This window comes from Calypte anna, chromosome 23 (assembly GCF_003957555.1).
Source record: "Calypte anna isolate BGI_N300 chromosome 23, bCalAnn1_v1.p, whole genome shotgun sequence".
Classification (NCBI taxonomy): domain Eukaryota; kingdom Metazoa; phylum Chordata; class Aves; order Apodiformes; family Trochilidae; genus Calypte; species Calypte anna.
The window spans coordinates 3,743,749-3,769,416 of NC_044268.1; the positions used below are offsets into that span (position 1 = coordinate 3,743,749).

A 25,668-nucleotide genomic window follows, 5' to 3' on the forward strand; every position below is an offset into this window, starting at 1 on the left:
TTGTGCCATGGATATATGGATTTTTCATTTGTACCATCTTGTTGCATCAGTTCCTGGTATATTCAAGGTCTCCTTGAAGTGTTTGGACCTTCATGCTATTCTAGATGGAACTTAAATGAGCATTTCTGGGTAGATCCAGGTGTAACCTTTGAGTAAAGCTCCACAGCATTTTCCCAGGGGAAAAGAGAGAATGAGGTGAATTTCCTTTTTCTGATCAGTAAAATGGATCAGGACAGGAATATTCCTTGTGTGATAGGTGGTCTCTCCATCATCTCCCATCATCTTTTCTTGAACTACAAGGTGAGAACTGCACCTGTGTGCTTCCCCTAATGATTTCTGTGCCAGCTCTGAGCTATTTTCATGCTGAGATTTGTGAATGGTGCCCAGCAGCCTCTCCAGCTGTAGAAGAGCTAAGTAGGAGGCTGGACATTTCTCCCTCCCTGTCAAATACATCTGTCAGTGCCAAGGTCTCAGGAGGGGATGTTAATAATCTCAACTGGCAGCAGGCTGCAAAGGTCCCTGTGGGCTCTGTCCTGGCACACAGTGCCACTCAGCCACATCCTGTCAAAGAAGTGGCACGTCCTTCAAGCCACATGCTCAGAAGTGACAGGCCAGTCACCTTCCAGCTTCAATTCCTGATGCTTATTTCAAGTGAGAACTCCCTTGGAGTGTGTGGTTATCCAGCCCTGGGGATGCGCCCGTGGAGCTGGGAGCAGTGGATGCAGAATCACAGCACCCAGAGCACCCAGCATCTGCCTCTGAGTGACAGACAAGGGTTTGGAATCAGAGTAAGGACCTTGGAATCAGGATGAGCTCATGGTTCTGAATATGTCCAGGTGCTGAGGAGATCCCATGGGCTCAAAACTTGTTCCTGGAGCTGGGTGTGTGTGATTGTGTGGCTTGCAATGTTGTGCTTTGAGCAAACTGAGCAAGATAAGACACCTGTGGATTTAGGAAACAGGACTGAGCCCTTGGCATGTTTTTATGACATAATTAGATCCCTTCAGCTTTGTTTCCAGCGAGGAGGATAAAATAACCTTCTAAATTTTTTAATAAATTATGACCACAGATTAATAATGAATCCCTGGTGCCAGAAGCAGTAAACTACCTAATAGCTCCAGCAGCTCCGTGGACTCTCAGATGGCACCAGCCTTGAATCATATTTGCTTCTTGGTTATTGATGGGAGGTGTCTGTGCTGTGAGCTCAGCATTCCTGGTTGCCGTTGACTCTTCTGCTCAGTGGGGGAGTGTTTCACCTTCCCTCTTCCCAAGGACATTTCCCCACAAACTGATTTCCCAGCTAAAGTGCTTCTTGGAGGGTTCATCTCCCAGTTAGTTGTGGCCATGGTGTGGGATTGAGTAGCCAAGCTTCTGAAAGAAGTAGAGAAAGGATAACTGTAAGGTGAAATAAAATAGAAGGAATAAATTATGAAGGCAGTGGAAAAATGACAACAAAGTCGTTTTTCCATGCTTATTTGTGGGGGTGGCCATGACCTTGTGTAGGAAGCTGAATTACAGGAATCTCTGGCCCCTCTTCTGAGGCAATGGGGATTGATGGTTTCATCTCAGTTGTGAGCCTGTCCTGCTTGGGAAGATGGGTGGGTGCTGCTCAGAGCAGGAGTGGGGGATGTGACCTCCCAGCTGCCCTTCTGAAACCCAGGAGTGATGGGCAGAAAAGATGAGCAGAAGGCAGGAGAAGAAAAGCTGGAGCTGGCTGGGATGCTGGAGTGAGGACTCTGCAGGGCTGAGGGATTGAACCTGGGGATTGTTCAGGGCTGGAGGTGAGAGCTGAGGAGCCTCAGCACTGCTGAGCTCCCAGCTGGGCACTGCTGAGCCCTCTGCTTGCTTCCAGGATGGAAAAAAGCCCCAGGGATGACATGTTGTGGTGAATGCCCTTCTTCTGCTGTGAAATCTTTATTAAAGCAGATGTAGCTGGCTACAAGTTGTGTTTCTGGGTAATCAGCCAATAGCAGAGCAGATCAATAAGCAGAAAAACAAGATGGTCTCTCAAGTTGGAAGTGGCTTTTCTGAGCAGAACAAAGAGTGTTCCCTGTCCAGGGATGCTCTCCAGCAAAATGCAGAGCAGATCAACACTGGCACCCAGTGTCTAGATAGCATCAGCTCAGAGCTGGGTTTCCTGAGCTGACACCTTTTGTCACACACACTGACACCTTGGCTTCCAGTCCTGCTGAGCCCAAGGGAGTGAAGTGTTCAATCTGAGAGGGCAGCCCAGCTCCCTGGGGCTGCACTTTTAATTCTGCTTTCCTTGGGTTCCTGCAGTTGTCTTCTGGTGCTGGTAACCACTGCAGTGTTGGGGATTTTTAAATTTTATTTGTCTTTTCTGTTATCAAACGATGCAGGTCTTTGTTTCCCTGAATTAACCTCAGCTCAGGGTGTGACAGAACAGAAATGTAAAACCACCCTGCTCCCTAGGGCAGACTTTTCAGGTTCCTTTGCAGCTGTTAAATGCCAGCTCAATGAAGCCTTGAAACGCACACTTAAATCCATCCCTGCTAAGCAAAACACTTAACCACATACTCTAAATTAAGCTTGTCTCCAAGTGTCACTGCTCTGAGGAGCAGCAGGACCAGGGCATGTTCACAGAGAGGAGCCCATTCTCAGCTGATGCTGCTGATGCAGGGGAGCATCCCTGGCTGGGCTGGGCTCTGGGGACCATTGGCTCTGGAAATGAAGCATTTGCTGACATCTGCCAGCACCAAGTTGTTCTTCAGGGCCCAGCAGAACATTTCTGCAGCCAGGTTTCTGTGTCTGTGTCTTCATTTGAGCCAGGTTTCCACTGTGCTCAGCAGGTAATGACATTTATTTGAAAGTGGCAGAACCACCCAGAGCTCAGGATCCCTGCTCGCTGCCTCTCTGAAGGATGCAGGGTCGTTTGTTGCTGCATCTCCCATGCTCTGACTGCTTTCATCTTTTGAATCTTTTGCTGTTTCTGTAGTGGGATGACTAAATCAAACCTAAAGTACTCCTCTCTCAGCTTCCGTGGAGCTCTTGGAAGTTGCTGTAGCACATTCCAGGAGGGTAAATTGAAAACTGAAAATGGATTTCCAAAAAAGCCCTGGAACTACTACCACAAAGAAGACAGATGATGAACCATTCTGCTCTGTTATTATCCAGAAGTAACTATCTGGCTGTTTTTTAGTGAACAAAGAAATATTAGAGGCAAAAAATAGTTTCCATTTAGCTTTATCTCTATCTCTGGCTGTACTGGAAATGAATCATGACATAAAAAAGGGCAAAATGGAATGAAAAAGATACCATTTATTTCCTCTTCTTTAGCACACACTGGACACTTATTCTGAAGGTTAAAGCTCTTCTGAACAAAACCAGATGGCACTAAAAAAGTGGTGAAAGGTATTAGAGAGTCATCGAGTATCCCTGTGGTGCTTGGTCCACAAGTTATGGATGAAGAGGGAGAAAACTGATCCGTGTGGATCTCCCAGTGAGCTCATGTCTGTGCTGGTCCATGCTCTGCCCATGTCCAGGTGTTCCAGGGACTTTTTAAAGCTGTGTTGGAAATCTCAGAGGTATAAAGGATGTTTCTCCTCTTGAATTTCTAGGGAGATATCAGATACAGTGCAGGTTGTCTTCTGAGGGCAACAACTGCTCTGCCCAGCCTGGAGCTGCTGCAGAAGGGACCTTTCTGTTGGTTTATTTGGATGTCTTGACTTCCAGTCCCCCCTGGATTCAGGAAATGTAGGAAAATGCAAAGAAGGGTTAAAAAAAAGCACAGAGGAGATGAGTTTGGAAATGAGTGTGTGGTGCTGACTGAGCCAAGTAGCTTAGGTCAATGGTTTTGTTATTTTGCTTGGTCTGTGTAGCATCCTTACACTGGGATTTATGAATTATTTCTGTGATAATAACTGTGTTCAGAAGCTCTGAGTGCCTGCTCTGCCATGGCTTGCTTGCTTTCTTTGCTTTTTTATTAGGAATGAAAATTAGTTGGGAATGAGGAGATAATGTATGGCCTCATATCATAAAAGTTACACTGCTTGATAAGATTTCAAGGTTAGAACAATGATAGCATTGAAATATCTGTTGTAAAGTACCACAGACAATTCAAGCAATAAAAGTGCTTCTTTTAGCTATGTAAATAGGGTAATAGACTGGAATGCTGTGTCTAGATGTATTAAAAGTTGGGGTTATTTTATATTTGAACAATATAAACAGAGAAAATGGAGCTGAAGATTAATTTGAATAGGAAACAGGGAAGATTTCTCTTCTGAATAGTGAGCTAGCTAAGGATGGATTGAGTTGGTTTTGTTTGAAAATACCTGAATTGGCAAAGTACCTCCAGTGTGAGGAGCAGGAAGAGAAACAGAACTCTTTCTTTTATTTTTTTTTTCCTCCTTTTCTTCTCCTGACAAGAAGAGCTATGGGGCTTTAGGAGAGGCTGATGTAATTAGGCTGAATGCATTTCAGTGGTGGGATGCTGGCCAAGGATGTGTTGAGTCACATCTAATGACTTAAAAACTACTAATTAATTTCGAATGAACTGGAATCAGAAGTGGCTTGACAAGTACTAAGTTTTGAAAGCTTCTTATTTGGAAGAGGGGATGAGAAAAGCTGGGACCAGCCTGGTGAGCCTGTTGGAAAGGGCAGAAAGAACTGGAGGGGAAGGTGGATGGGATGAAGCTTCTGCTGCAGCTCAGCAATTCTGGGAGCTCCCAGGAATGGAGGGTGGAAGCTTCTCAAATGTGTTCCCATTTCCAGTTTGTTCAGTTTCTATTCAAGCAACACACCATTAGTCTTGTACTTAATAGATTTGGATATAAAGTGCTCAAAGAGAGAAATGCATCTTCATTGCTCTACAAAAGCTCCATGGCACACAGGACCTTGGATGCTGCTCCCAGGGTGAGATGAAGGATGAGGGAGAAATCAGTGGAGCATCTGCAGGTTCCAAAGGATGGGGCAAAGGGAGCCCAAACTGAAAGGGAAGAAAAAAAAAAATGTTTCAAGCAGAGGGAAGTTCAAAGTTAAGCTGGGCAGAGGTTGGTCTTGTGCCAGTTTGAAGCCTGCAGGCAGTGGGGAAGTTGTGGGTTTTAGTGGGTTTATTCCATGTCCTGACACTTCAGTCTCCTTGCTGGAAAGATGAAATTTCTGCCTTGCTCTGAGGTCATCCTGGCTCCTGTTCCCTCTTCAGGCAGTTTTACCTGTAGTTCTCTCCTCCAGAGATCAGTTCATGGCCTGGTTCTGCTTTCTGTGCTGGCAACCAACCCCAGGATTCGGGTTCCTCTCCCATCCTAGGGATTGGGCTCTCCAGGGCAGCAGATCCAAACAGCCCTTGGGACAGGGATGTTTGAGGTCTGTTGAGGGGCTCTCCAGGTGCAACTGCAGTAGAATAATCCTGTTTCCTTTCCTCTGTCATAAACTAATGATCTGGCAGCTGTTCAAATCAAGACAAATAAAATAAACTGCTCTAAATTCATAATGGAAAGAAACAGACTTAGCTACAAAATGACTAACAGGACCTTCTATTTATCTGTACAAATCTGGTCTGTGGCTGCATTCATTTCCATACAATCACTGGAAAATACGATGTTGATTGCTGGGAACAAAAGCTTTCACGGGGAGAAAAAAATCTGTGCTACTAATCTATGGTGGAATTGGTAAATGGGTAAGACAAAGCTTTAATAATATTATTCTGTGCCACATCTGATGTAAATAACACCGTTCTATTAATCTCTCAAGCAATCAGAGCCTGGCTGTTAGAGGCAGCCAAGTATGAGCAATAATATTATCTCTTCTCAAGAACATTGGAGTGGAATCACAAATCCAGTGCTGTGGAAGCAGTGGCTGCAGCAGCTCAGGCACCCCCAGGGCTGCAGCATCCTCCTGGGGGGCTGTGGGGGCACCCCCAGACTCTGCACCCACGGCCCCTGCAGGGCTGGGTGACACTGTCACTGTCACACTGTGCTGTGACTCTGCTCCAGCAGCTGAGGTTTGGAGCCTGACCAAATCCATCTTCTGCACGAGGGACTCAAGGGCACGACTGACACCAGCTCCTCCTGCTTGTGCCAAACCCAGCCCTGGCTGCAGCCCCAGACTCTTGGGAAGCAGCTCCTCAGTTCCTTATGTCCATGAGGCAGCAACTGGAAGTGTTTTGATGTGCATCACCCCCCTTTGGTTGCTTTTTCTTTTTTTTTTAAATAAAAAAATCAATACTCAGTGACCACACTGAATCCAAAGTGCTCAAGGAGTTAACGTTGCCTCTCCCCAAAAGCATGTGTGTGTTGTCTGTCCTGTAACAAGATATTAGTTAAGGCAGCCAAATGAAGCAGAATTTTTAAATGAGATCATATTTTTCAAATATGATTTTAAGATACGATGCAGGTCAGGGTTGTCTTCTTCACAGTTCATTAAGTAGAGAGCAGCTAGTGTTAGAGATTGACTTTTAAAAATGATGGTTTTTTATTTATAGCAAAGTTCTAGTCATTAATTTTAACAGAAGGAAGCATAAAAGCAAGAATGGGTTCATTTTTAAAAAAGTGACATTGGTAATTTAATTAAATTGGGGTTTTGAGTATCATTACAGAAAATGAAACGTTAGTTCTACGCTGCTTTTCAGCCCATCTGAGGAGTTTGATAGCATCCCCTGCCTTACCAGACTTGCATGGTCATTAATATTTCCATGGGAAAGTTGCTGCTGAGCTTCCCAGCTCAGCTTGGGGGAAGGATGGAGCAGAAAAAAGGGGACAAAGGGGCAGAGGGAAGGTGTCCTGTCTCAGGGCTTGTGCCTCTCCCTCTGTTGCTGTGTGGGGTGGCTGTGTTAAAAAGAAAAAAAAAAAAAAAGAAAAAGAAAAGAAAGGTTGAGCTGTATGTGCCAATCTGGAAGTGGGTTAACTGGGAACCAAGGTGTTCTGGGTGGCTGCAGGAAGCCTGATGAATATGGATTGAATGCAGCTTTGTCTGCCCTTCCCCTGGTCCTCAGGGATGCTCTGGAGGCCTCTGAGGAGGCAGCTGGTGGGGAGAGGGCTGGGAACAGAGCAGGGAAGCTTTAGATCCCAATCCCAGTCCCTTTCCCCCTGCAGGACAGAACCACAGCATCTTTGCAGCAGTTACTGTTGGGGATTTATGTTTTGTTTCACCTGCTTGCACACAGTTTTGATTACATTTTATTATGCTGCATGCCATCAGTGCTAGTGTATAATTTTCCTTTTATTGTTCCTCTTTTCCTTGGCTGATCTGCAGACTAAACTTTCCTTTTCTCCCAGAAATTCATATACTTTTGGAGATGCTTCCAATGATAAAACCATCACTCAGCTTTGAATGACTACGTTTTCCTTCCTCTGATGTTTCAGCCTTAATGAAAAAGGACTATAATACAAGATGCTTCACAAGGGCCTGGTTCAGATTTGATTAAGGCATTCCTAGTGTTTTGCTTGTCTTCATTGGGTTTTATATTGGGCTCTAAAATCATGATTTGTGTGGATCTTTTTGGAGTGGCTTATAGGGACCTGTAGATTTTTATTTAATCCTCTGAAACTGCTGTAAAGAGGCATTAGTTAAAGATTTACAAGCATTTTAGCTGTAACTTCTGCATCTTGCATTAAAGTATTGCTCATGCCTTCTGATGCAAGCTTTTGCTGACTGCATTTTGCCTTCAGTGGAGCTGAGTCCAAGTGCAGTGTTCAGGCTGGGGCTTGATGTGAGTGTGTGGAACCAGGATTAAGCACACAGTGCAATGAAGTATAAATCCTTCTGGGATGAAATGTTGCTCTTTTTGTCTGGGCAGTAGTTGCTAATTACAGGTTTTGTGTCTTCTGTGTGGTTTTAAGGCATAACACAACCCTGCTGACATTGCAGGGGTCTTGGAGGTGCCTGAAGAGTTATTTGAAGTAGGGATAAAATCTCAGGGTTCTGTTCCGTTGCACTTGTGTTAAATGGATGGAGCTGCTGGGGGGTAGAGGAGAGAGGAATGCTTTGTTTAGAAACTGATAAAATGGGTCGAGAAAGAATGGATTTTTTTTTTTTTTTCTGAGTCAGTTCCTTGGGGAATGATTTTGTTTTCTCCTTCCTACACTTGTGTCTTGGTAGGATCAGAACCTGAATGTTAACCAGGACTGGCCCAAGGTGTTCTGGTGCAATCCTGTGTGTTAAGGTTTGTGGTTCTCTGCTCTTTGTGATTTCTGTGATGCATTTACTTTGAGATGAGCCTTCTCTCTGGCTTCTTCACCTGACAGCTCTAGTACAATGCCCTGTCCCTAACCAGAAACAACTTTCTTTGGCAGTTCTACCAAGTCATACGTGCGGAAACCCAGGGAGGCTGCAGAATGGGGTTCAGCAGGGGACAACCTTCAGCATCGGGGACAAAGTGAGATACAGCTGTAACCCAGGCTTCTTTCTGGAAGGACATGCACTGCTCACCTGCCATGCCAACTCAGAAAACAGTGCCTCCTGGGATTTCCCTCTCCCCTTCTGCAGAGGTAAAGTATCCTCTCTTTATTCAGAACACGAATGTAACCAACTCTTTGGGGTTGGGAAAAACTCAACGGGCTCTAAGCTTCATTTAAAAGACTGGAAAACTAAACGTGATGTAGTTAATATTGAGGATCCTTTTTATTGGATTTCCTGAAGCTGCCAGGATTTGGGTGAATAGCAGGAAGGTTATGAAGTGCTTAAAGTATTCAAAATGCTGCACAGCTACTTTACCTTCAGTTTCTTGGTCTAAAGTGGCAGGTAAAAAAAAAAACAATCCGTAAGATAAAGCATCTTCCCAAGATCATGCAGGTTTTCTAGATCAAACTCTAGAAAATGAGACTGGATTCTGTTTTCTGCAATGTCAGGCTGCCTTCCTTCTGGCACATTTCTCAGCAACCCTGATGATTTGTCTGTAAAGAGCAGCGGGTCCCTGCAGAGCTGATGCTGCTGGCACCCCAAAGGGATGCAGGGGGCAGTTTTGGGGCAGGGAAATTTGGGGGCATCAGTGCAGAGAGCTTTGTGCTGCGTCTCCAGAGCCACAAGGGACCAGAGAGTCTGTACCTGGACAAGTGTCTGTGGTGTTGTACCAGAACACTTACTACTGCTTTGAAGTCTTTTCCCCTCAATTCCTTGTGTAGTTCAGCAGAGCATCTTATATTGATTCTTTTTATTGACTCTGTTTGTGCAATCAATCAGCAGTTCTAAGCTGTAGCATAAATCTTGAATTCAAAGTAAGCAAATACTGCTTGGTGTGGTTTTAATGCTTGCTTGGATGGCTTCCCCAGCAGCAGTTTGTGCCACTTACTGCCTGGCTTGTACCTTACCTGCTCATTTGGGGCCAGGGGTGTTAGGGGGCTGAAGGAATGGTTCATAGACCCAAAGTGGCAGTGAGGAGGGACAGCTAGGACTGCTGGAACAGCTGGCACTGCTGGATGAGTGTGAGCAATTCTGTGTGTAATGTGTAATGCAGAACAGCAGAGGTGTGTGAGGGATGGAAACCCTCAAAGTTTCTTCCGTGCTGAGCGATGCCTCTTTTGTTTCTTTGTGCTCTTTGTGATTGTCCTCTGCTTTGTAACATCCTTTTCTATACATTGGTAGCCTTGTCTTTGTCCCAGTCTTCATGCACTGAAATAACTGAAGATGCAAAGGAATGCATGGTAGGGAAGAATAAGAACCAAAGGTGCCAGGACAGCAGCACTCTGGGGAGGGCTATGGCTCAGCTTTCCTTCATAGGAATAGTCTTCATTCCCTGTATCCAGGTGTTTCAGAGTACAGGTTGTTTTGTTTGTTTGTTTTTTTAATACAGGGCAAGTGTAGTCTCAGTGAGAGAGGAACTTGGGCAGGAATTCCAGTTGCAGAAAGAATGTCCTGGTGAGAAGTGGCTTTGCAGAGCCAGCACCAAGCAGTGGGTGCTGCACCTCAGCCCTGGGTCTGAAAGCAGAGTTCCATCCAAATGGGTCCTTGGACTCTGAGCTAAAAGAGACTGTAAATCCAGTCTGCACAGGCTCTGCCCTCCTGAGTTATGTTGCTTGCATGGCAGAAAGGATTAAAACTCAGTGATCTCATTCAGGGAGCAGCAGAGCAGCAGTGACTGACACCTCCGTGCTGAGCTGGGAAATAGGGGAGCGTGGAACTGGGTGGGAGCTGGGGCTGCCTGGAACAGAAGCTTGGCTGTGCCTGGAGAGGGTGTGGAACTGGGAAATTTGCCTCCAGGACTGAAAGTCTTCAAAGAGCCTGGATCAGGCTGTAAATTCTGTCATGTGTGTCAGAAATTTCTGGAATGGTTCCCTTATTGCATCTGGGGTGCTGGTCCCTGCCTTCTGCGCAAGGATTCTCTGCTCACAGAAGGAGAGGAGCACTGGTACCTCCCCTAAATGAGGGCTTCATCTCAGTCCAAAGAGGTCTAGCTGTATTTTTACCTCGACAGTTGGTTTGCTGGAGGGCAAAACCCCAGCAGACTTGGATGCTGTCTTCTTGTTCTGCTGTAGTCACAGAAGGAACAACCCTCACCTGGCTCAGTTGATTTCAAATAAAGCAGAATGGTGCATCTGAAGCACCGAAAGAGTATCTGGAAACATCCAAATCTGTTTTGTGAAGTGCTTTCATGCATGTGGAGAGAAGTCTTGCCCAGATTGTTTGCTGAATTTAAGTAGAACTGATAGGTTTATGTTTCTGGTAGGCGGTTGAGTAAAAATCGAGTAAGCCAGCTGAAAAGTTGAGAACATTTGCAAAGCTACATTTTAAGCATATCAAATATGCATAATCTCATTAAAAGTGGTCTGTCTTCCTGTAGCTCAAACAGCTGCTTAGACTGCACTGTGCCCAAAATAATTGAAGGGCTGTTCAAGAAGATTTTAGAAGATTGTAGAATTTTTTAAGTGACAAACTCTACAAACTTAGGCGTTTCGAGGTGGATGGCAAAGGAATGCATTTTCCATTAAATACCTTCAGCCATGAAAAGTTTTCAGGGGCTTTAAATGTAAAACTTAAAAGGCACAGAGAGAAGTCTATCTTAAGAAGAAATTGTCATTGAATTCTAGGTGATTTTCCTTCTGCTTTGCTGCCTTACATGGATGGGAGGAAAGCTGCAGAAAGCACCTTGGTGGATGCTGATGAGGAATAAGGGATGGAGCAGAAAACTCCAGCCACAACATGTGAGGAAATAGCATCCTGACAGTGAGATGCATTAGGCTGAGAACTGCCTCCCCAGGGCAGTGGTAGAAGCTCTGTCACTTGGGGTGTTTAAAATTAGACTAAACAAATCTCTAGTAAGTGTGCAGCAGGGAATAAGCTGGCACTTATCAGCAGATGCTGGCTGACCTAATAGGATTTCCCATCCCTCAACATCTTTGTCTCTTAATCATGTGTAGTAAAACCCACACCCACAGCCCTGACAAAAGCACTGGGGCTTTCCAAGCTTTGCTTTGAACTGGGGCTTGCTCTTTTCTCAGTGTCCCACTCGGTGCCTTTCAGCCAAACCTGATAACTTGCATTCTGCTTCCAGCTGACGATGCCTGCGGAGGGACTTTGCGGGGACAGAGTGGGATCATCTCCAGCCCTCACTTCCCTTTGGAGTACAGCAATAATGCTGACTGCACGTGGACTATTCTTGCTGAGCCTGGGGACACCATCGCTCTGGTTTTCATGGATTTTCAGCTGGAAGATGGATATGATGTTTTAGAAGTTGCTGGAACAGAGGGATCTTCACTCTGGTAGGTTTGCTGCTGCCCATGGCTTGCTGAGCTCTGTGCTGGAGCCTTACTGGGGGTTCAGAGTTTGTGCCTGAATGAGGATGGATCCTGGTTATTCCCAGTCCCAGGTTGTAGCCTCTGTCTTCTAAGGAAAAATCTCTGGGATGCTTTTTATTTGCTTGGTAAAAGTTGCAGGGACTTTTGTCCACTTCAAATCATCTTCTCTGCAATGAGATTTCCAAGTGTAGCTGGGTAGAAGAAATAATTAAAAAACCAAACCTTATGCTTCAAAACCCAGGAAACCCTATTCAAACATTGTCACCCTCAAACCTTGTTTTTGCTAAATTGTTTTCTGATCATTGCTAAATACGTTGCTGACAAGTTGGCTTCCCTGTTAATGAACTTTTGGCAAATGTTTCTATAGCTCAGTTTGTCCTTTAGACAGGAGGCTGTGTATGGAATTTCAATGCCCCTCTCATCCCATTGTTTGCCTGAGCAGTGCTTTCAGAAATATTGCTTTTATGTATAATAAATGCCAGACTGATTTTTTTCCAATACCCAGAGCTATGAAGTCTGAAGTGAGGGCTTGTGCAATGAATTTGACATATTGCTTATGTTGCTTTTATAGTAAAGGACAACTCTACCTCTAGTTGATCTCCTGCTCTGTGATTGCCTTCAACAAACAGTGAAAAGTCCCAGCTAGCAGCAAATGGAAGGGGGTGGGCATCCTTCTGGAAGGGAAGAATTGAGTGTTTGAAATAATTAGGTGTTTCCTGGGATTATCAGCAGGAACCTAAATTACGATTATTTATGAGGATTCTGTCATAGCCACAAATAACATTAATTTAAGTCATTTATACTTGCCTGGCAATTATGGGGAATAGGATTTGAACATTTAGGATGTATTGATGTGAGAGAACTTGCCATTTACCAGGTACCAATTGTTTATTGTTCTCAAGACCCCTCTGAAAATTAGATGCTGCTGTTTTATGGAAAAAAAAAAAAAAAGTCACCCTGGGTGCATTAGAATGCATTAATATTTTAGGGCACTGTTAGTTTTCAGCCATTATGTACTGCAGTGAGGATCAGTCATCTGTGCTATGTGGTAAAGATGAATGTAGCTAGTTAAGAAACATTATTCAGCCTGGAGGTGTTGCCAGTGCAGCACTGTGTCTTGTCATATCAAAAAGAAAACAATGCCTGTCAGGGTGAACCTGCTGGAAAAAAAAAAAATTAATGAACTACCCATAAATACAGCATGGGAGAACTTCTGAAGTGGCAGATGTCTTACAAAATGAAGCCCTTTGACTTTCAGGAGGACTTTGCACGTGTACACGTTCCCTTCTAAAAATGAAACCTGGAAGCTGTTTTCAAGGCACTGGGCTTTCCAGGCATCAGTTTTGGGGCCTTGTCAGAGGCAATAATGAGATATTTACTTCCCTTCTGCCCCCGAGTTCCTACGTGCAGCATCTTTAATGATTCCCTGCCTCCAAATATTTTTCCCTGGGAGCTGTAGGAGCTCTCTGGGCAGGAGAGATGCAGGGAGCAGAACACGGGTCCCACAAACAGGAATTGCATCCAAGGCTCGGAGCAGAAGCTGTTCCTGCTTTTTGAGGTTCATTCTGCATTTTTATAGCTCCGTGAAATACACACGGGCAGGATAAACACAGCAGTCATTTCAAAGGGGCCTCATTTTGTATTCCTGAGAAGCAAACTTTTCAGTCCCAAAAGCGGAATTACAAAGAGTCTGATTCTGAATTTCGTTTCTCAAAGCTTGGCCTTCACAGCTCAGGCTGATAATTAAATTCAGATGACTCACTTTCCCATTTTTTAATAATTTTTGCCTGTAGGGAGAAAAAAAACCTGGAGCTCATATCTCCTTTTTAAACATGTTGATATGATTCAGCTTGAAAATCCAGCTAAAAAACCTTTTTTCCTCTGTCTATGAAAACCTAGTTTTAATTATTGGTAATGTGGCAGATAGACTTGTGGCCAAATAAACCATTCTATTGAAGTATCTTCCTGCTAAATATTTCATTTCCTAAGCATTATAAATAGTTTTAATGTGGTCCAGAGACATCCACAAATAAAACTGAATTTCATCTGGAGTATAATTCATCTGTATTTTCAGGCAGCAGAATATTCATTAATGGGTAGTGTTTACCCTTCCCTTTAAAAATAGAGGTTTTCTTGGTTTTTAACAAGGGTTATCCATAACCCTCCTGCCTTAGTGCTTGTCACAGCTGTCACTGCACACACAGGAGCTCCCTGGAGAGTTCTGGTCCCAGTTTCATTTGTCCCTGACCTGTTGGATGCCAGTCCTGCAATAATCCATGGAAGGGAAAGGGCTTTGCAGGTCTGAGCATCAATATGTCAAGCAGAGCAATAGAGGTTGAGTAGCTATTTGAGACATATTAATAAAATAACCCATTTACAGCTGTTTTAAGTGCTATTGCATTTTCTGTCGTGGGACCTGGGGTTTCGATTTCCTTGGCAGGTGAGAAATAAATTCTACTGAGCAGGAGGGAAAGAAAGCAGCAGAGTGAAAGAGAGCCTGTCAGAGCAGAAAGGACAAGGAGGGGGTCCCCAGGCTGGAAAGGAGAATTGGAAGGCTGGCAGGAGCTGCCCTGTTCTCCTCTGAGGGTGTCTGAGTGGGCATTGCAATCCCAGCCTCTGCTGGGGCAGGGAGGCACAGGCTGTGCAGAGTGATAACCTTGGGTTTCTCTTCTGTGTCCTTATTCCCTCACATCTCTTTTTTTGTCTTCAAGACCTGGGGTTGTCTTCTCCTCATTTTGTACCAGCCGAGAGGCCTGGAAGGATTAATGAAATCTCCTCTAGAAAGACATGTAAAAGAGGAGAATTCCTGGAAGCTGCTTGGGCTCCGGTCCCTGTGGGCACTGAGCTGTGCTGAGCCTGAGCTTTGTGTCAGGATCTGCTCAGAGCTGCCTGAATCCCCTGCCTCACCCCTCTCAGGAGGATCTGCTGAGTGCAGCAGTTTTGTGGCACCCAGTTCAAAGCTTTTTTTTCAGTGGTGAATATACCTGTGGGCACTCAGGTGCTTCAAACACCTCCGGTGTCCCAAGACCTTGAGTGATGGGGAGGGAGTCTCCAGGCTGCTCTTGGATGGCACTGAACCAGCTCCGAGGCTGATCCTGTCCCAGCCCTGTCTTCCCTTTAATAGCTCAGTGATTGCTCTGAAGCTTTGGGTAGCTTTGACTTTGTTTTAAATACTTCCTTTGTTCTCCTTTGGGTTTTTCTTCTAGTCCTTGAAGAAGTTACTGGGAGGATGTTGGAGGTCAGAGGAAGTGGTTTAGAGGAAGCAGCAATGTGCTGGGCTGCCCTCTGAGCACACCTGGACAAAAGGGGAGGTTTTGGGGTGTCTGTGGGGCTGCATTGCCTCTTTGGGCAGGTTGGCTGCAAACCATGCAGCCCTGGCTGTCTCTGGTGCTTCCTTCTGTCATCTGTTCAGGTCTCATCTCTCTGCTCTGGGCCCTAATATGAGGCATAATGACTTCTATTATGATTATTAAAGCTTTATTCTGCTCTTGCCAGAAAAGGTGGCGATGTAGGAAGTGACTAATAACCCAATTTCTGTGTTTACAGGAATAGACTAAGATCAAGTGTACGTTTTGCTGGCTGCAATGCAAATATTTAGCAAAGAAAATTTTTGCAATCATTCTGATACAGCTGAAGCAGGTGAGGTGGGTAAGAGGTAGAAGCCTCATTCTCAGCTGAGGAGCCCTGGGTCTGTATCTGATCCTGAAGCTCCCAGGATGGGGTGGTGGGAGAGAGCTTCCAGAAAGAGTCCAGAAGACTTTGCATTAAAATTTTAATAAACAGCTGCTGTTCTTTGCAAGGATTCTCTACAACAGGTTGCCTGATGACTGCTTTAGAATGATTTTTATCTCCCACTTGCCACTTCCTTTTGTGGTTTTTTAAAAAAATCACATCAGTAATTGCTTTTATTTGAAAGCTGACAAGCATTATCCTGCCCCAGTGTGTGCACAAGGCTGAAGGCTTGAATTGTGTCTTGAAATAACTTCATCACTAGTTAAAGCCCAGATAAGGCAACTCTGAAAGTCTTCTTTTCCTGTGCAATGAATTAAGCTTCCTTATTGTAAGAACTAGTTAACTAATGAATACTTTATCTGTAGTGTTTAGATGCTTTTCTTCCATGGTAATGTTTTCCTTAGGACTGGGAATGAATAAAAAACGTGTATGAAGCAGCTTTTGAAATCCCTATTGAAATGCCAGTTACATCTTCGTTGAAATCTGGAAAATAGATTTCCTTGTTTGGTTGGTACAATTCACTTTTTTTCTAAAGCACTCGTAGTGCTTTTCATTGGGAATAAATTCTACAAAGGCTTTGAAAGTGTCAAACATTGCTTTAGTGGGAAATGGTTGTCTTGCAAGGCTCCCTTTTCCTGTAGGTGTAGTTTCTGGATATAACGTTTTGTCATAGTCCAGGCCAGCCCTGTTCACCAGCCAGGACTGCAGCTCCCCTTGCTGGGGCACACTTCAGGCTTTATTTTGATGTGAATCTGTGATACAAAGAGCAGGAGTTTGTGGGTCAGTGAGCTGATTTCCCCCTGATGGGAGGCAGCTGGCTCAGTACTGGGAGAGCTCAGTTCCTGATGTTAGCAGAGAGGTAGAGCTGATTGCTTCCTGAGTGGATGCAAATGGTTGGTGAGAATCTTGATTGCTGTTTTGAAGTGAAGTTAAAGGGCTTATAATGCTTTGTACAAAGTCATTTCTGTGGAGCAGCAGGGCAGGGTTGTCACAAGAGGTAAAAAGCTGAACATCTGGGCTCCTCGTTAAAACACCTTTTGTCTTCACTGCTCTTACTGCAGGATACTGTGACCTTTCCCAGTTTAAGCAAGGATTTGGACAAATGTTGCTGGCAAAGATCACAGACTTCACCTAAAGTTGCCTCTGCCTTACCCTGGGTGTTTTTTCATGTTCAGAAACAAACTGGTGTCCCCTTCCTCTGTGAGGCTCCATCCTTCTTTCAGCTGGCCAAGGATGTAGGAGTGCAGAGGGCTCTCTCCTTGCAGTGGAATTCCCTGTGTTGAGAGAATTGGATTTGTGCATCAGAATCTCTCTGCCAGAGCAGATTAAAGGCATGTTTTACACTGCTCACCCTTACCTACAGCTTCAGAGGGGAAGAGCAGAGCCACCTCTGCAGCTGCCTTCAAAGCCCTCTCTTCCTTCTGGGGTTTCCTTGTGGGCCAGTTCAGGGATGCTTCCTTCCATTTACAAGTTGTAATAAAGACTGGAAATGCTTTGTTTACAGATGTCACCTGCTACACAAAATCTATTCTAAATGATCTTCCCCTGCTGGGTGTCCTTCTCTGGGCTCCCTGCAGCTGCTTCTCCCAGCAAGGCACTGGGTGTCTGCTCCCTCTGCTCAGCTGCCACAGATCTCCTCCTGCTGGGATGAAAATTTCCCAGTGCTGGAAAATTTCAGGGTTTCAAAGGCAAGAGAATCATAGAATCATAGAATTGGCTGGGTTGGAAGGGACCTCAGAGATCATCAAGTCCAACCCTTGATCCACTCCCCCCGTGGTTCCCAGCCCATGGCACTCAGTGCCACATCCAGGCTCTTTGGAAAGATCTCCAGACACGGAGAATCCACTACTTCCCTGGGCAGCCCATTCCAATGCCTGATCACCCTCTCCAGAAAGAAATTCTTTCTCATCTCCAACCTAAACCTCCCCTGGCACAACTTGAGACCCTGCCCTCTTGTCCTGCTGAGAGTTGCCTGGGAAAAGAGCCCAATCCCCCCGGGCCCAACCTCCTTTCAGGGAGTTGGAGAGAGTGATGAGGTCTCCCCTGAGCCTCCTCTTCTCCAGCCTCAACACCCCTAGCTCTCTCAGCCTCTCCTCATAGGGTCTGTGCTCGAGTCCCTTCACCAGCCTGGTTGCCTCCTTTGGACCTGCTCCAGCACCTCAATCTCCTTCCTGAGCTGAGGGGCCCAGAACTGGACACAGGACTCAAGCTGTGGCCTCCCCAGAGCTGAGCACAGGGGCAGAATCCCTTCCCTGGACCTGCTGGCCACGCTGTTCCTGAGCCAGCCCAGGATGCCATTGGCCTTCTTGGCCACCTGGGCACACTGCTGGCTCCTGTTCAGCTTCCTGGCAATCCAGACTCCCAGGTCCCTTTCTGCCTGGCTGCTCTCCAGCCACTCTGTCCCCAGCCTGTAGCGCTGCATGGGGCTGTTGTGGCCAGTGCTGATGAGTTTTGTTGCAGTTCCTTGCAAAAGGAGAGATCAAATCGGATGTTAACAAGGGCGTCACAGCAGCCATAGGAAGGGAAGAAATATTCAGGTTAGGAATTTGTGTGGTTTTAGAGCCCATGTGTTGGAGGTGTCTCTGGACATACCCACGTATCTGACATGAGTCTTGGCAAATACAGTGGAGTACAAAAGCATGTGAATTATATATATTTATGTAGCCAAACTTCTGCAATTTGATAGCTGTCTGGGAGACCTTTTGTCTTTAAGTAACAACCTTACAGCTGAAGGGAAAAAATTGACTTCTGTCCCTGTGTGTGCTGACTGCAGGCCTGAGCTGCTGCTGCTGCTGCTGCTTGAAGAGATGGATAAGGATACTCTGGCAAGGATCAATAATGGAGGGGTTAAGCAGGGGCTATTTTCCATTCCAGATCTGTGTGATGCTTCTGGAAGTGAGCTCTTCACATGGGGAGCTGGGAACAAAAGTGGTTTTCATTCTGCAGTGGGGAGGTGCTGCCTCTGATGGGGCTTGGCACAGATACCTTTTCCATCTCCTGCTGCTGGATTCAAACGTGGGCTGTAAATCTCATCAGTTATTAAATGCAAACATTTAATCTAAATATCTTGCCTTTTTGATGCCTGGAACACACAGATCTAATCAGCCTTCCCAAAGCCCAGGTAGGAAAGGAAATTGTGGCTTTGGATTCATGTGGATTCTGTATTTGGTTGCTGCTTGGCAGCATTTTGCTTTGCCATGGCAGGTCTTGATCTCTTTAGCTCATGCTGAGTTTGTTTTTGTCATTCTTGTCTGTTTTACAGTATGGATGCTTTCATTCTTCCTCCTGGGGGCCTCTCTAGGGGCTGGATTTATAGCAGAGATCAGGAAGATGCCAGCACATCAGTAAATATCACAGGGGTTGTGATAGTTGTCACCAGCTGATGTCTCTGATGTCTAATGACTATTCCTGGGATTTTGCAAGACTCTGGAAAACCAGAGGCATTGCCATGCTCCCCAGTGCAGCTGAGTCTACAGAGTGATTCCTGCCTTGTAGATTCCAGGCAGGAAAGATGTGAGGAGCTGCTTCCTTGCCCCCATGGTTTGCTCTGTGGCAGCAAACTGGTACCACTTTACAAGTTGGTTTTTTGGCAGTGACTTCAAAACCTCCCAGCCCTCTCCTGACTTTTATTTAAGAGGCAGGTTGGTTTGATGCTGCCCAGCAGGAGCCCGGTGGAAATACCCATCTGTGCATGCTTTCCTTTATCCCTTTGTCTTCATTCTGCACTTTCTAAATTAATTTTTATAATCGTCTTTTAAATGTTGGAGCAGTTCAAATTGGCTCTTTTAGTCAGAATTACCTGCATTAAAGATCTCCCTTAAAAAGAAAGGCATAAAAGTAATTAATTGCTTCAATTACAATAATATGGCTTAGCTTGTGGTTTGCTGTTAGAAAAACCTGTTTTTGATAAGTCAGCTGTTCTTAAGAAGGAAAAAAACTAAAAGTGCTTCAGGCTGGAAGCCTGCATGAAGGAATTGTGAAATAAGGTTGTTCCCTGTGTAGTGTAACAGAATAAAAAATTACCAGCACTGATCCTGGGGCAGGGCTCACAACAGCCTGATGGGGCAGGGGAGTGCTGGGAGATTTGATTTTTTCTGTTTGGTTGTTTGGTTTTTTACCCAGTCACAGATGCTTTGCTTGACTTTGAGCAAATCTCCTTTGCTTTTTAAAGCCACACTGGTTTTGTTCTAGTTCATGGGTTTGGCATGTTATGAGAGGTGGTTCCTGAGTACAGGAACACCCAGTGTGAAAAGCTGGGGCAGTTCTGTCTGTCAGTCCCTGCAGGTAGAGAAAATCTGGGTGTAGAAATCTTTTGGTCTTCTTAAACTCAGGAAACACATGCTCTCGTTTGAGCCTCATCTCCAGGTGAAAAAATAAACAGCTCAAGAGCATTTATCTTGTTCTATTCTCTCTAAATATAACACCAGATCTAAACCAGGAGACATCTAAGCAGCAGGCTCTGTATTTTGCTGCTCAGTATTTATCATAGAATCATAGAATTGGCTGGGTTGGAAGGGACCTCAGAGATCATCAAGTCCAACCCTTGATCCACTCCCCCCGTGGTTCCCAGCCCATGGCACTCAGTGCCACATCCAGGCTCTTTGGAAAGATCTCCAGACACGGAGAATCCACTCCTTCCCTGGGCAGCCCATTCCAATGCCTGATCACCCTCTCCAGAAAGAAATTCTTTCTCATCTCCAACCTAAACCTCCCCTGGCACAACTTGAGACCCTGCCCTCTTGTCTTGCTGAGAGTTGCCTGGGAAAAGAGCCCAACCCCCCCCTGGCTCCAACCTCCTTTCAGGGAGTTGCAGAGAGTGATGAGGTCTCCCCTGAGCCTCCTCTTCTCCAGCCTCAACAACCCCAGCTCCCTCAGCCCTTCCTCACAGGAATTCTGCTGGATCCCTTCACAGCCTCCTTGCTCTTCTCTGGACCTGCTCCAGCACCTCAATCTCCTTCCTGAGCTGAGGGGCCCAGAACTGGACACAGGACTCAAGCTGTGGCCTCCCCAGAGCTGAGCACAGAGGCAGAATCCCTTCCCTGGACCTGCTGGCCACGCTGTTCCTGAGCCAGCCCAGGATGCCATTGGCCTTCTTGGCCACCTGGGCACACTGCTGGCTCCTCTTCAGCTTCCTGGCAATCCAGACTCCCAGCTCCCTTTCTGCCACTCTGTGCCCAGCCTGGAGCTCCCCATGGGGTTGTTGTGGCCAAAGTGCAGGACCCGGCACTTGGAATGTTGAACCTCATCCCGTTGGGATCATCCCAACTCTCCAGTCTGTCCAGGTCCCTCTGCAGAGCCCTCCTGCCTTCCAGCTGAAGGGAACCTGTCCTGTTCCCACTACCCCCAACAAGAAACTTGGAAATCAGCAGAAATCCTGTGACTGTCACTCACAGGGTGTTTCCATTGCTGTGGGGTTTTTTTTTGGTTTTTTTTTTCCTTAGCCTCTTAAGGAGCCACAGATTTTTAGCATGAAATTAATAAACTTTGTAGGAAGAATGAAAGACTCATTAAATTTTGCAACCCTGGAATATGTATAGAACAGTGCTTCCAATTAAAATTAATTTTGAAGCAAGTTAACAGAAGTTTTGTTAATGTTTAACATCTTTATGGGTGCCATTCTCTGTAAATTCAAACTAATTAAGTCCAAAGGGACAAAGTAATAGATTCTGTGTTTGCTGTGGATGCCAGTGCTTGCTTTGGGCTTTTTTCCTCTTTCTTTTGATTTTAATAAGTTGCCAAAAAAGTTCACTATTTTTCCTTTTATGCCAAATTCTCAAGAATTCATCTTCCTAAATCTCTAAAAGGCTGCAACAGACCTTGGGTAAAGACTTGATACCTCCACTGACTCCAAGCTGTTTGCTTCTATGCAGCTGAGGAAATTTCTTGTTGAATTCTTTTCATTTTCCTTCTAAGCATGATGTGAAGACCACGTGGAAATGCTCTGGGGGTGCAGAAGTCTCAGAGGGACTGGAGGCTCTGTCCTGCCACTCACCCTGAAGTTCTGAGCTTTCCTTTACTGAAACACAAACCAGTCTGAAATGTTTGGAATTATAAATTATTTTTTTTCCTTTCCCCTTTTCCTTTTCCTTTCCCTGGTATCCTTGTTTTAAGCAGTTTATAGGTAGCAATGAAAGGGAAAATATTTCCACATATGAGCGTGCCAGAATTAACCAGAACCTGACCTCAGCAGAGTCTGGAAGCTCCTTTTAGCTTCCATGGTGTCAGAGTTTGCAGAGTTTGGGGTTGTCTGACTCTTCCCAAAGAAGTTGGATGGAATTGAGGTTTAATACAGATGAGTGGGAATATCTTTAGGAGACTCCAGGCTCTGCCCTGGCTGCACCAAGCCTCTCATGCAATAAACAGCATAGAGCTTGGAATGGTTGTGAATGGCATTTTATTGATTGAAAGGGTGAAAAGTTCATTTAAGCTGTGGCTAATTCTGGTAATTTCCTTGCAAATTCGACTGCTGTGTAGCTGTAATTGCTGCACCAAGCTTTGTCTTACAAGTAGCATTGCTAATCAACTTGTTCAACTTCTGGTGCTGCTGTCAGGAGCAAAGCTGCAAAGGTTTTAAGTCTTGTTCTGCCCTTTAGAAGCCTGGGCTGGTATAAAACTTGTATAAAACTTGTGAGATTTCAGTGTTGTGCCTTGGTGCAGCCCAGGATGACCCACCCAGGGTGGTGAATCATGCAAATAAATGAATCTGCAGAAATGGGTGTTTGTGAGCTTGGCTTTCCCATCCCCATCAGATCCTCCCCTGAGGAAAGCTGCTGGGACAGGGAAGCTGACACTTCACTTCTGGTTGATGTTGAATGAGTCCCCCAGTGTTTTGTAAATTCACAAATAGGTATTTGTATGCTTAACCTAAATTATTTACATTTCTGTGAGTACTTTTTTTGTTATTTGCTCTTCTAGGAAGCATAAAACTTCTGGCAGTAAAATTGATGGAGCAATTTAAGGATATTTAATGCAAGCTTCACTGGTCTTGTGGTCTCTTAAATGTCAGTCTGAAATTTTTATTTTTCATGTAGAAAATAACTTGACTTTAACCATACTGTTCATGTTCTGTGGTATCTTATGCAGATCAGCCCTTAAGGGAATTTCAAGTCTCATCTGCCTGACTTGAACATAACCTGCAAGGCAGAGCTGCTGCTGGCTCCTGGGCTCTGGGTGATTTCCTGGGGTGCCTCAGGTATGGTGCCCAGGGACAGGAGTGCAGGCAGGGGCTGGCTCAGGGTAGAGTTCTGCTAGAATAATAATTTAATCTTGGAATTTCATTGTAGATTTTAAACTTGAGTTCTCCTTTGGGCTGCATTCCAGCTGAAGAGGCTGCTGGAAATATCTGTACTGGGAGCTTACTGGAGTGTGTGTGTGTGCAAAGAAGTCCATGTTTTGAGGCAGAACTGCAGGTATTTGAAGAAATCACTGATGAACAGACTGTGAGGTGCTAAACAGAGTGGAATCTGGGTGCCAACTTCCCTGGGAGCTTGCCTTCCAGTTGCGTGACAAGTGTGCAAGTGGAAGAATGGAAGGTACCCTTAGAGGTATAATTAGATGGGTAATATCTTAGGCCTTTTTTATGCATCTTTAACCACTTCATATTTGTAATGTGACAAAAATAGCTGTGCAGCCTGCTGTGGCCATCACTAATGCAGCTGGGAATAGATTTTAATTGATGGATCCTGTCAAGCTGTTAGTGGCCATGCAGCCATGAGAACCATCAAAGTGATATTTCTTGTCTCTGCTCACTTGAACACTACCAAGTCGTAGCAGAGTATTATTTTTTACCTAATATTGTCAGCATTTAGGCTGTGACCTGAACTTTAAGTTTCCCAGCAGTGAGAGCTTGTGACTTCATCTCCAGGTAACAAGGGAAATGATCATAGAATCATAGAATCATAGAACTGGCTGGGTTGGAAGGGACCTCAGAGATCATCAAGTCCAACCCTTGCTCCACTCCCCCCATGGTTCCCAGCCCATGGCACTCAGTGCCACATCCAGGCTCTTTGGAAAGATCTCCAGACACGGAGAATCCACTACTTCCCTGGGCAGCCCATTCCAATGCCTGATCACCGTCTCCAGAAAGAAATTCTTTCTCATCTCCAACCTAAACCTCCCCTGGCACAACTTGAGACCCTGCCCTCTTGTCTTGCTGAGAGTTGCCTGGGAAAAGAGCCCAACCCCCCCCTGGCTCCAACCTCCTTTCAGGGAGTTGGAGAGAGTGATGAGGTCTCCCCTGAGCCTCCTCTTCTCCAGGCTGAACACCCCCAGCTCCCTCAGCCTCTCCTCATAGGGTCTGTGCTCCAGTCCCTTCACCAGCCCAGTTGCCTCCTTTGGACCTGCTCCAGCACCTCAATCTCCTTCCTGAGCTGAGGGGCCCAGAACTGGACACAGGACTCAAGCTGTGGCCTCACCAGAGCTGAGCACAGGGGCAGAATCCCTTCCCTGGACCTGCTGGCCACGCTGTTCCTGAGCCAGCCCAGGATGCCATTGGCCTTCTTGGCCACCTGAGCACACTGCTGGCTCCTCTTCAGCTTCCTGGCAATCCAGACTCCCAGCTCCCTTTCTGCCACTCTGTGCCCAGCCTGGAGCTCCCCATGGGGTTGTTGTGGCCAAAGTGCAGGACCCGGCACTTGGCCGTGTTGAACCTCATCCCATTGGGATCAGCCCAACTCTCCAGTCTGTCCAGGTCCCTCTGCAGAGCCCTCCTGCCTTCCAGCTGATCCACACTCCCCTCAGCTTGGTGTCATCTGTGAATTTGCTGATGATGGACTCAATCCCCTCATCTAAATCATCAGTGAAGATATTGAACAGAACTGGGCCCAACACTGATCCCTGGGGGACACCACTAGTGACCGGCTGCCAACTGGATGCAGCCCTGTTCAGCACCACTCTCTGGGCCCGGCCCTCCAGCCAGTTCCTAACCCAGCACAGGGTGCTCCTGTCCAAGCTGGGGGCTTAGGCCCTAACAAAATCCAGTCTGTGGAACCAGGGAGTCCTGTGGCTCCTGGAGCTGTGGTATTTCCCTTGGTTCCTGTAAGAATTAGGAAGGTGGAATTTCACTGGGGTGCTCTGATGTGTCCATGCTCCATCATGGACAATGTGGACATGTTTTAGAATATTCGCCTTTTACTGAGTCCCCCACTGTTCCACCTGTGTGTAGGGAATGTCAGGCAGAGGAACGGGGTTTGAAGCCTCACCTTGAGCTGAGAGGAGCCTGGTTAAACCTCAGCACTTTTCAGCCTGGAGTGAAATTGTTATGTCAGGGAAAAACTACCCAGTGAACCTGTGGCAAGGACGTTTGGGAAAAGACAGCAGGAGCTCCCTACATAAGGCATCCTGCTCTTTCTTGCTGATCTTTCCCTTTAAAATGAAAAATAAATAAATACTTTAAAAGTGCATGAGCTGGGAGCAGTGACAGAAGCTGCTCTCATCAAGTTGGGGGAGCACTGGGCTGGTAGGAGATGCTGGGAGGAAAGAGGGCCCAGAAAGCACTTGACCTGCTCTCCAAAGTGCAGCCTTTGCACAGATGTCCTCAGGAGCCAGAGAGCCTCTTGCCCAAGGAGTCCTAGCTGGTTATTTCCTTTAGCCAGCAGCCTTTCTGGGACAGAACTCCTGCTTTGTGTTAAGCTCAGGAGCTGGAGGAAAAATGATGGCAGAGGAGACTCAGCTGCTGTTTGCTTTGTGGGTAAGCAGGAAACATCCAGCTCAGGGCTGCACAAACCCTCCTGGTACCATCAATATGGAGCCAACCAGATTAATTCTGAATTATTGCCCTGTCTAAAAAAAAACTTCACAGCTGTCTGGTGTGTGCTTGCAGTTTTATTAAGGCTTATGAGCTGGGTGGAAGTTTCACAAGGAGCTGAGTGGGGAGATGAAGGTGCAGAGGATCACAGGCTCTGGTGAGAGAAAACCTTCCCAGTCTCCATTTCCTCCTTCTCTGCTTGGGTTTTTCCTGCTCCTTTCCTCGGCCCTTCCAGCCTCCTGTGCCTCACCAGTAGCTTTCCCTGATGAAATTCCTCCTCAGCTTGGCAGACAGCCTCTTGTACCTCCGTTTTTCTTCTTTCGGCTGCCTGTGCCATGATCTCCCGAGCTTCTCGACAATCTCCACCGATGTCCAGTTGGGATATTTCCTCTGGAGCTGGGGCCGATAATCTGCCATGAAGAGGAAGAAGGGGGACAGGGGCTGCCCGAAGCGAACTCTTCTCCTCCTCCTCTGGCTCCTCCTGACTCCTCTCAGAGGAGATCT

General features: G+C 45.9%; 1 protein-coding gene across 1 annotated transcript in view; it reads left to right on the plus strand.

Moving 5' to 3' along the window:
• The window catches only part of CSMD2 (CUB and Sushi multiple domains 2), a 235,890-nt gene that overhangs the window by 52,823 nt on the left and 157,399 nt on the right, over positions 1–25,668 (plus strand). The window contains 2 exon segments of the mRNA XM_030464359.1: positions 8,250–8,444; positions 11,444–11,651. Of these exon segments, the coding sequence (XP_030320219.1) occupies positions 8,250–8,444; positions 11,444–11,651 (403 nt within the window).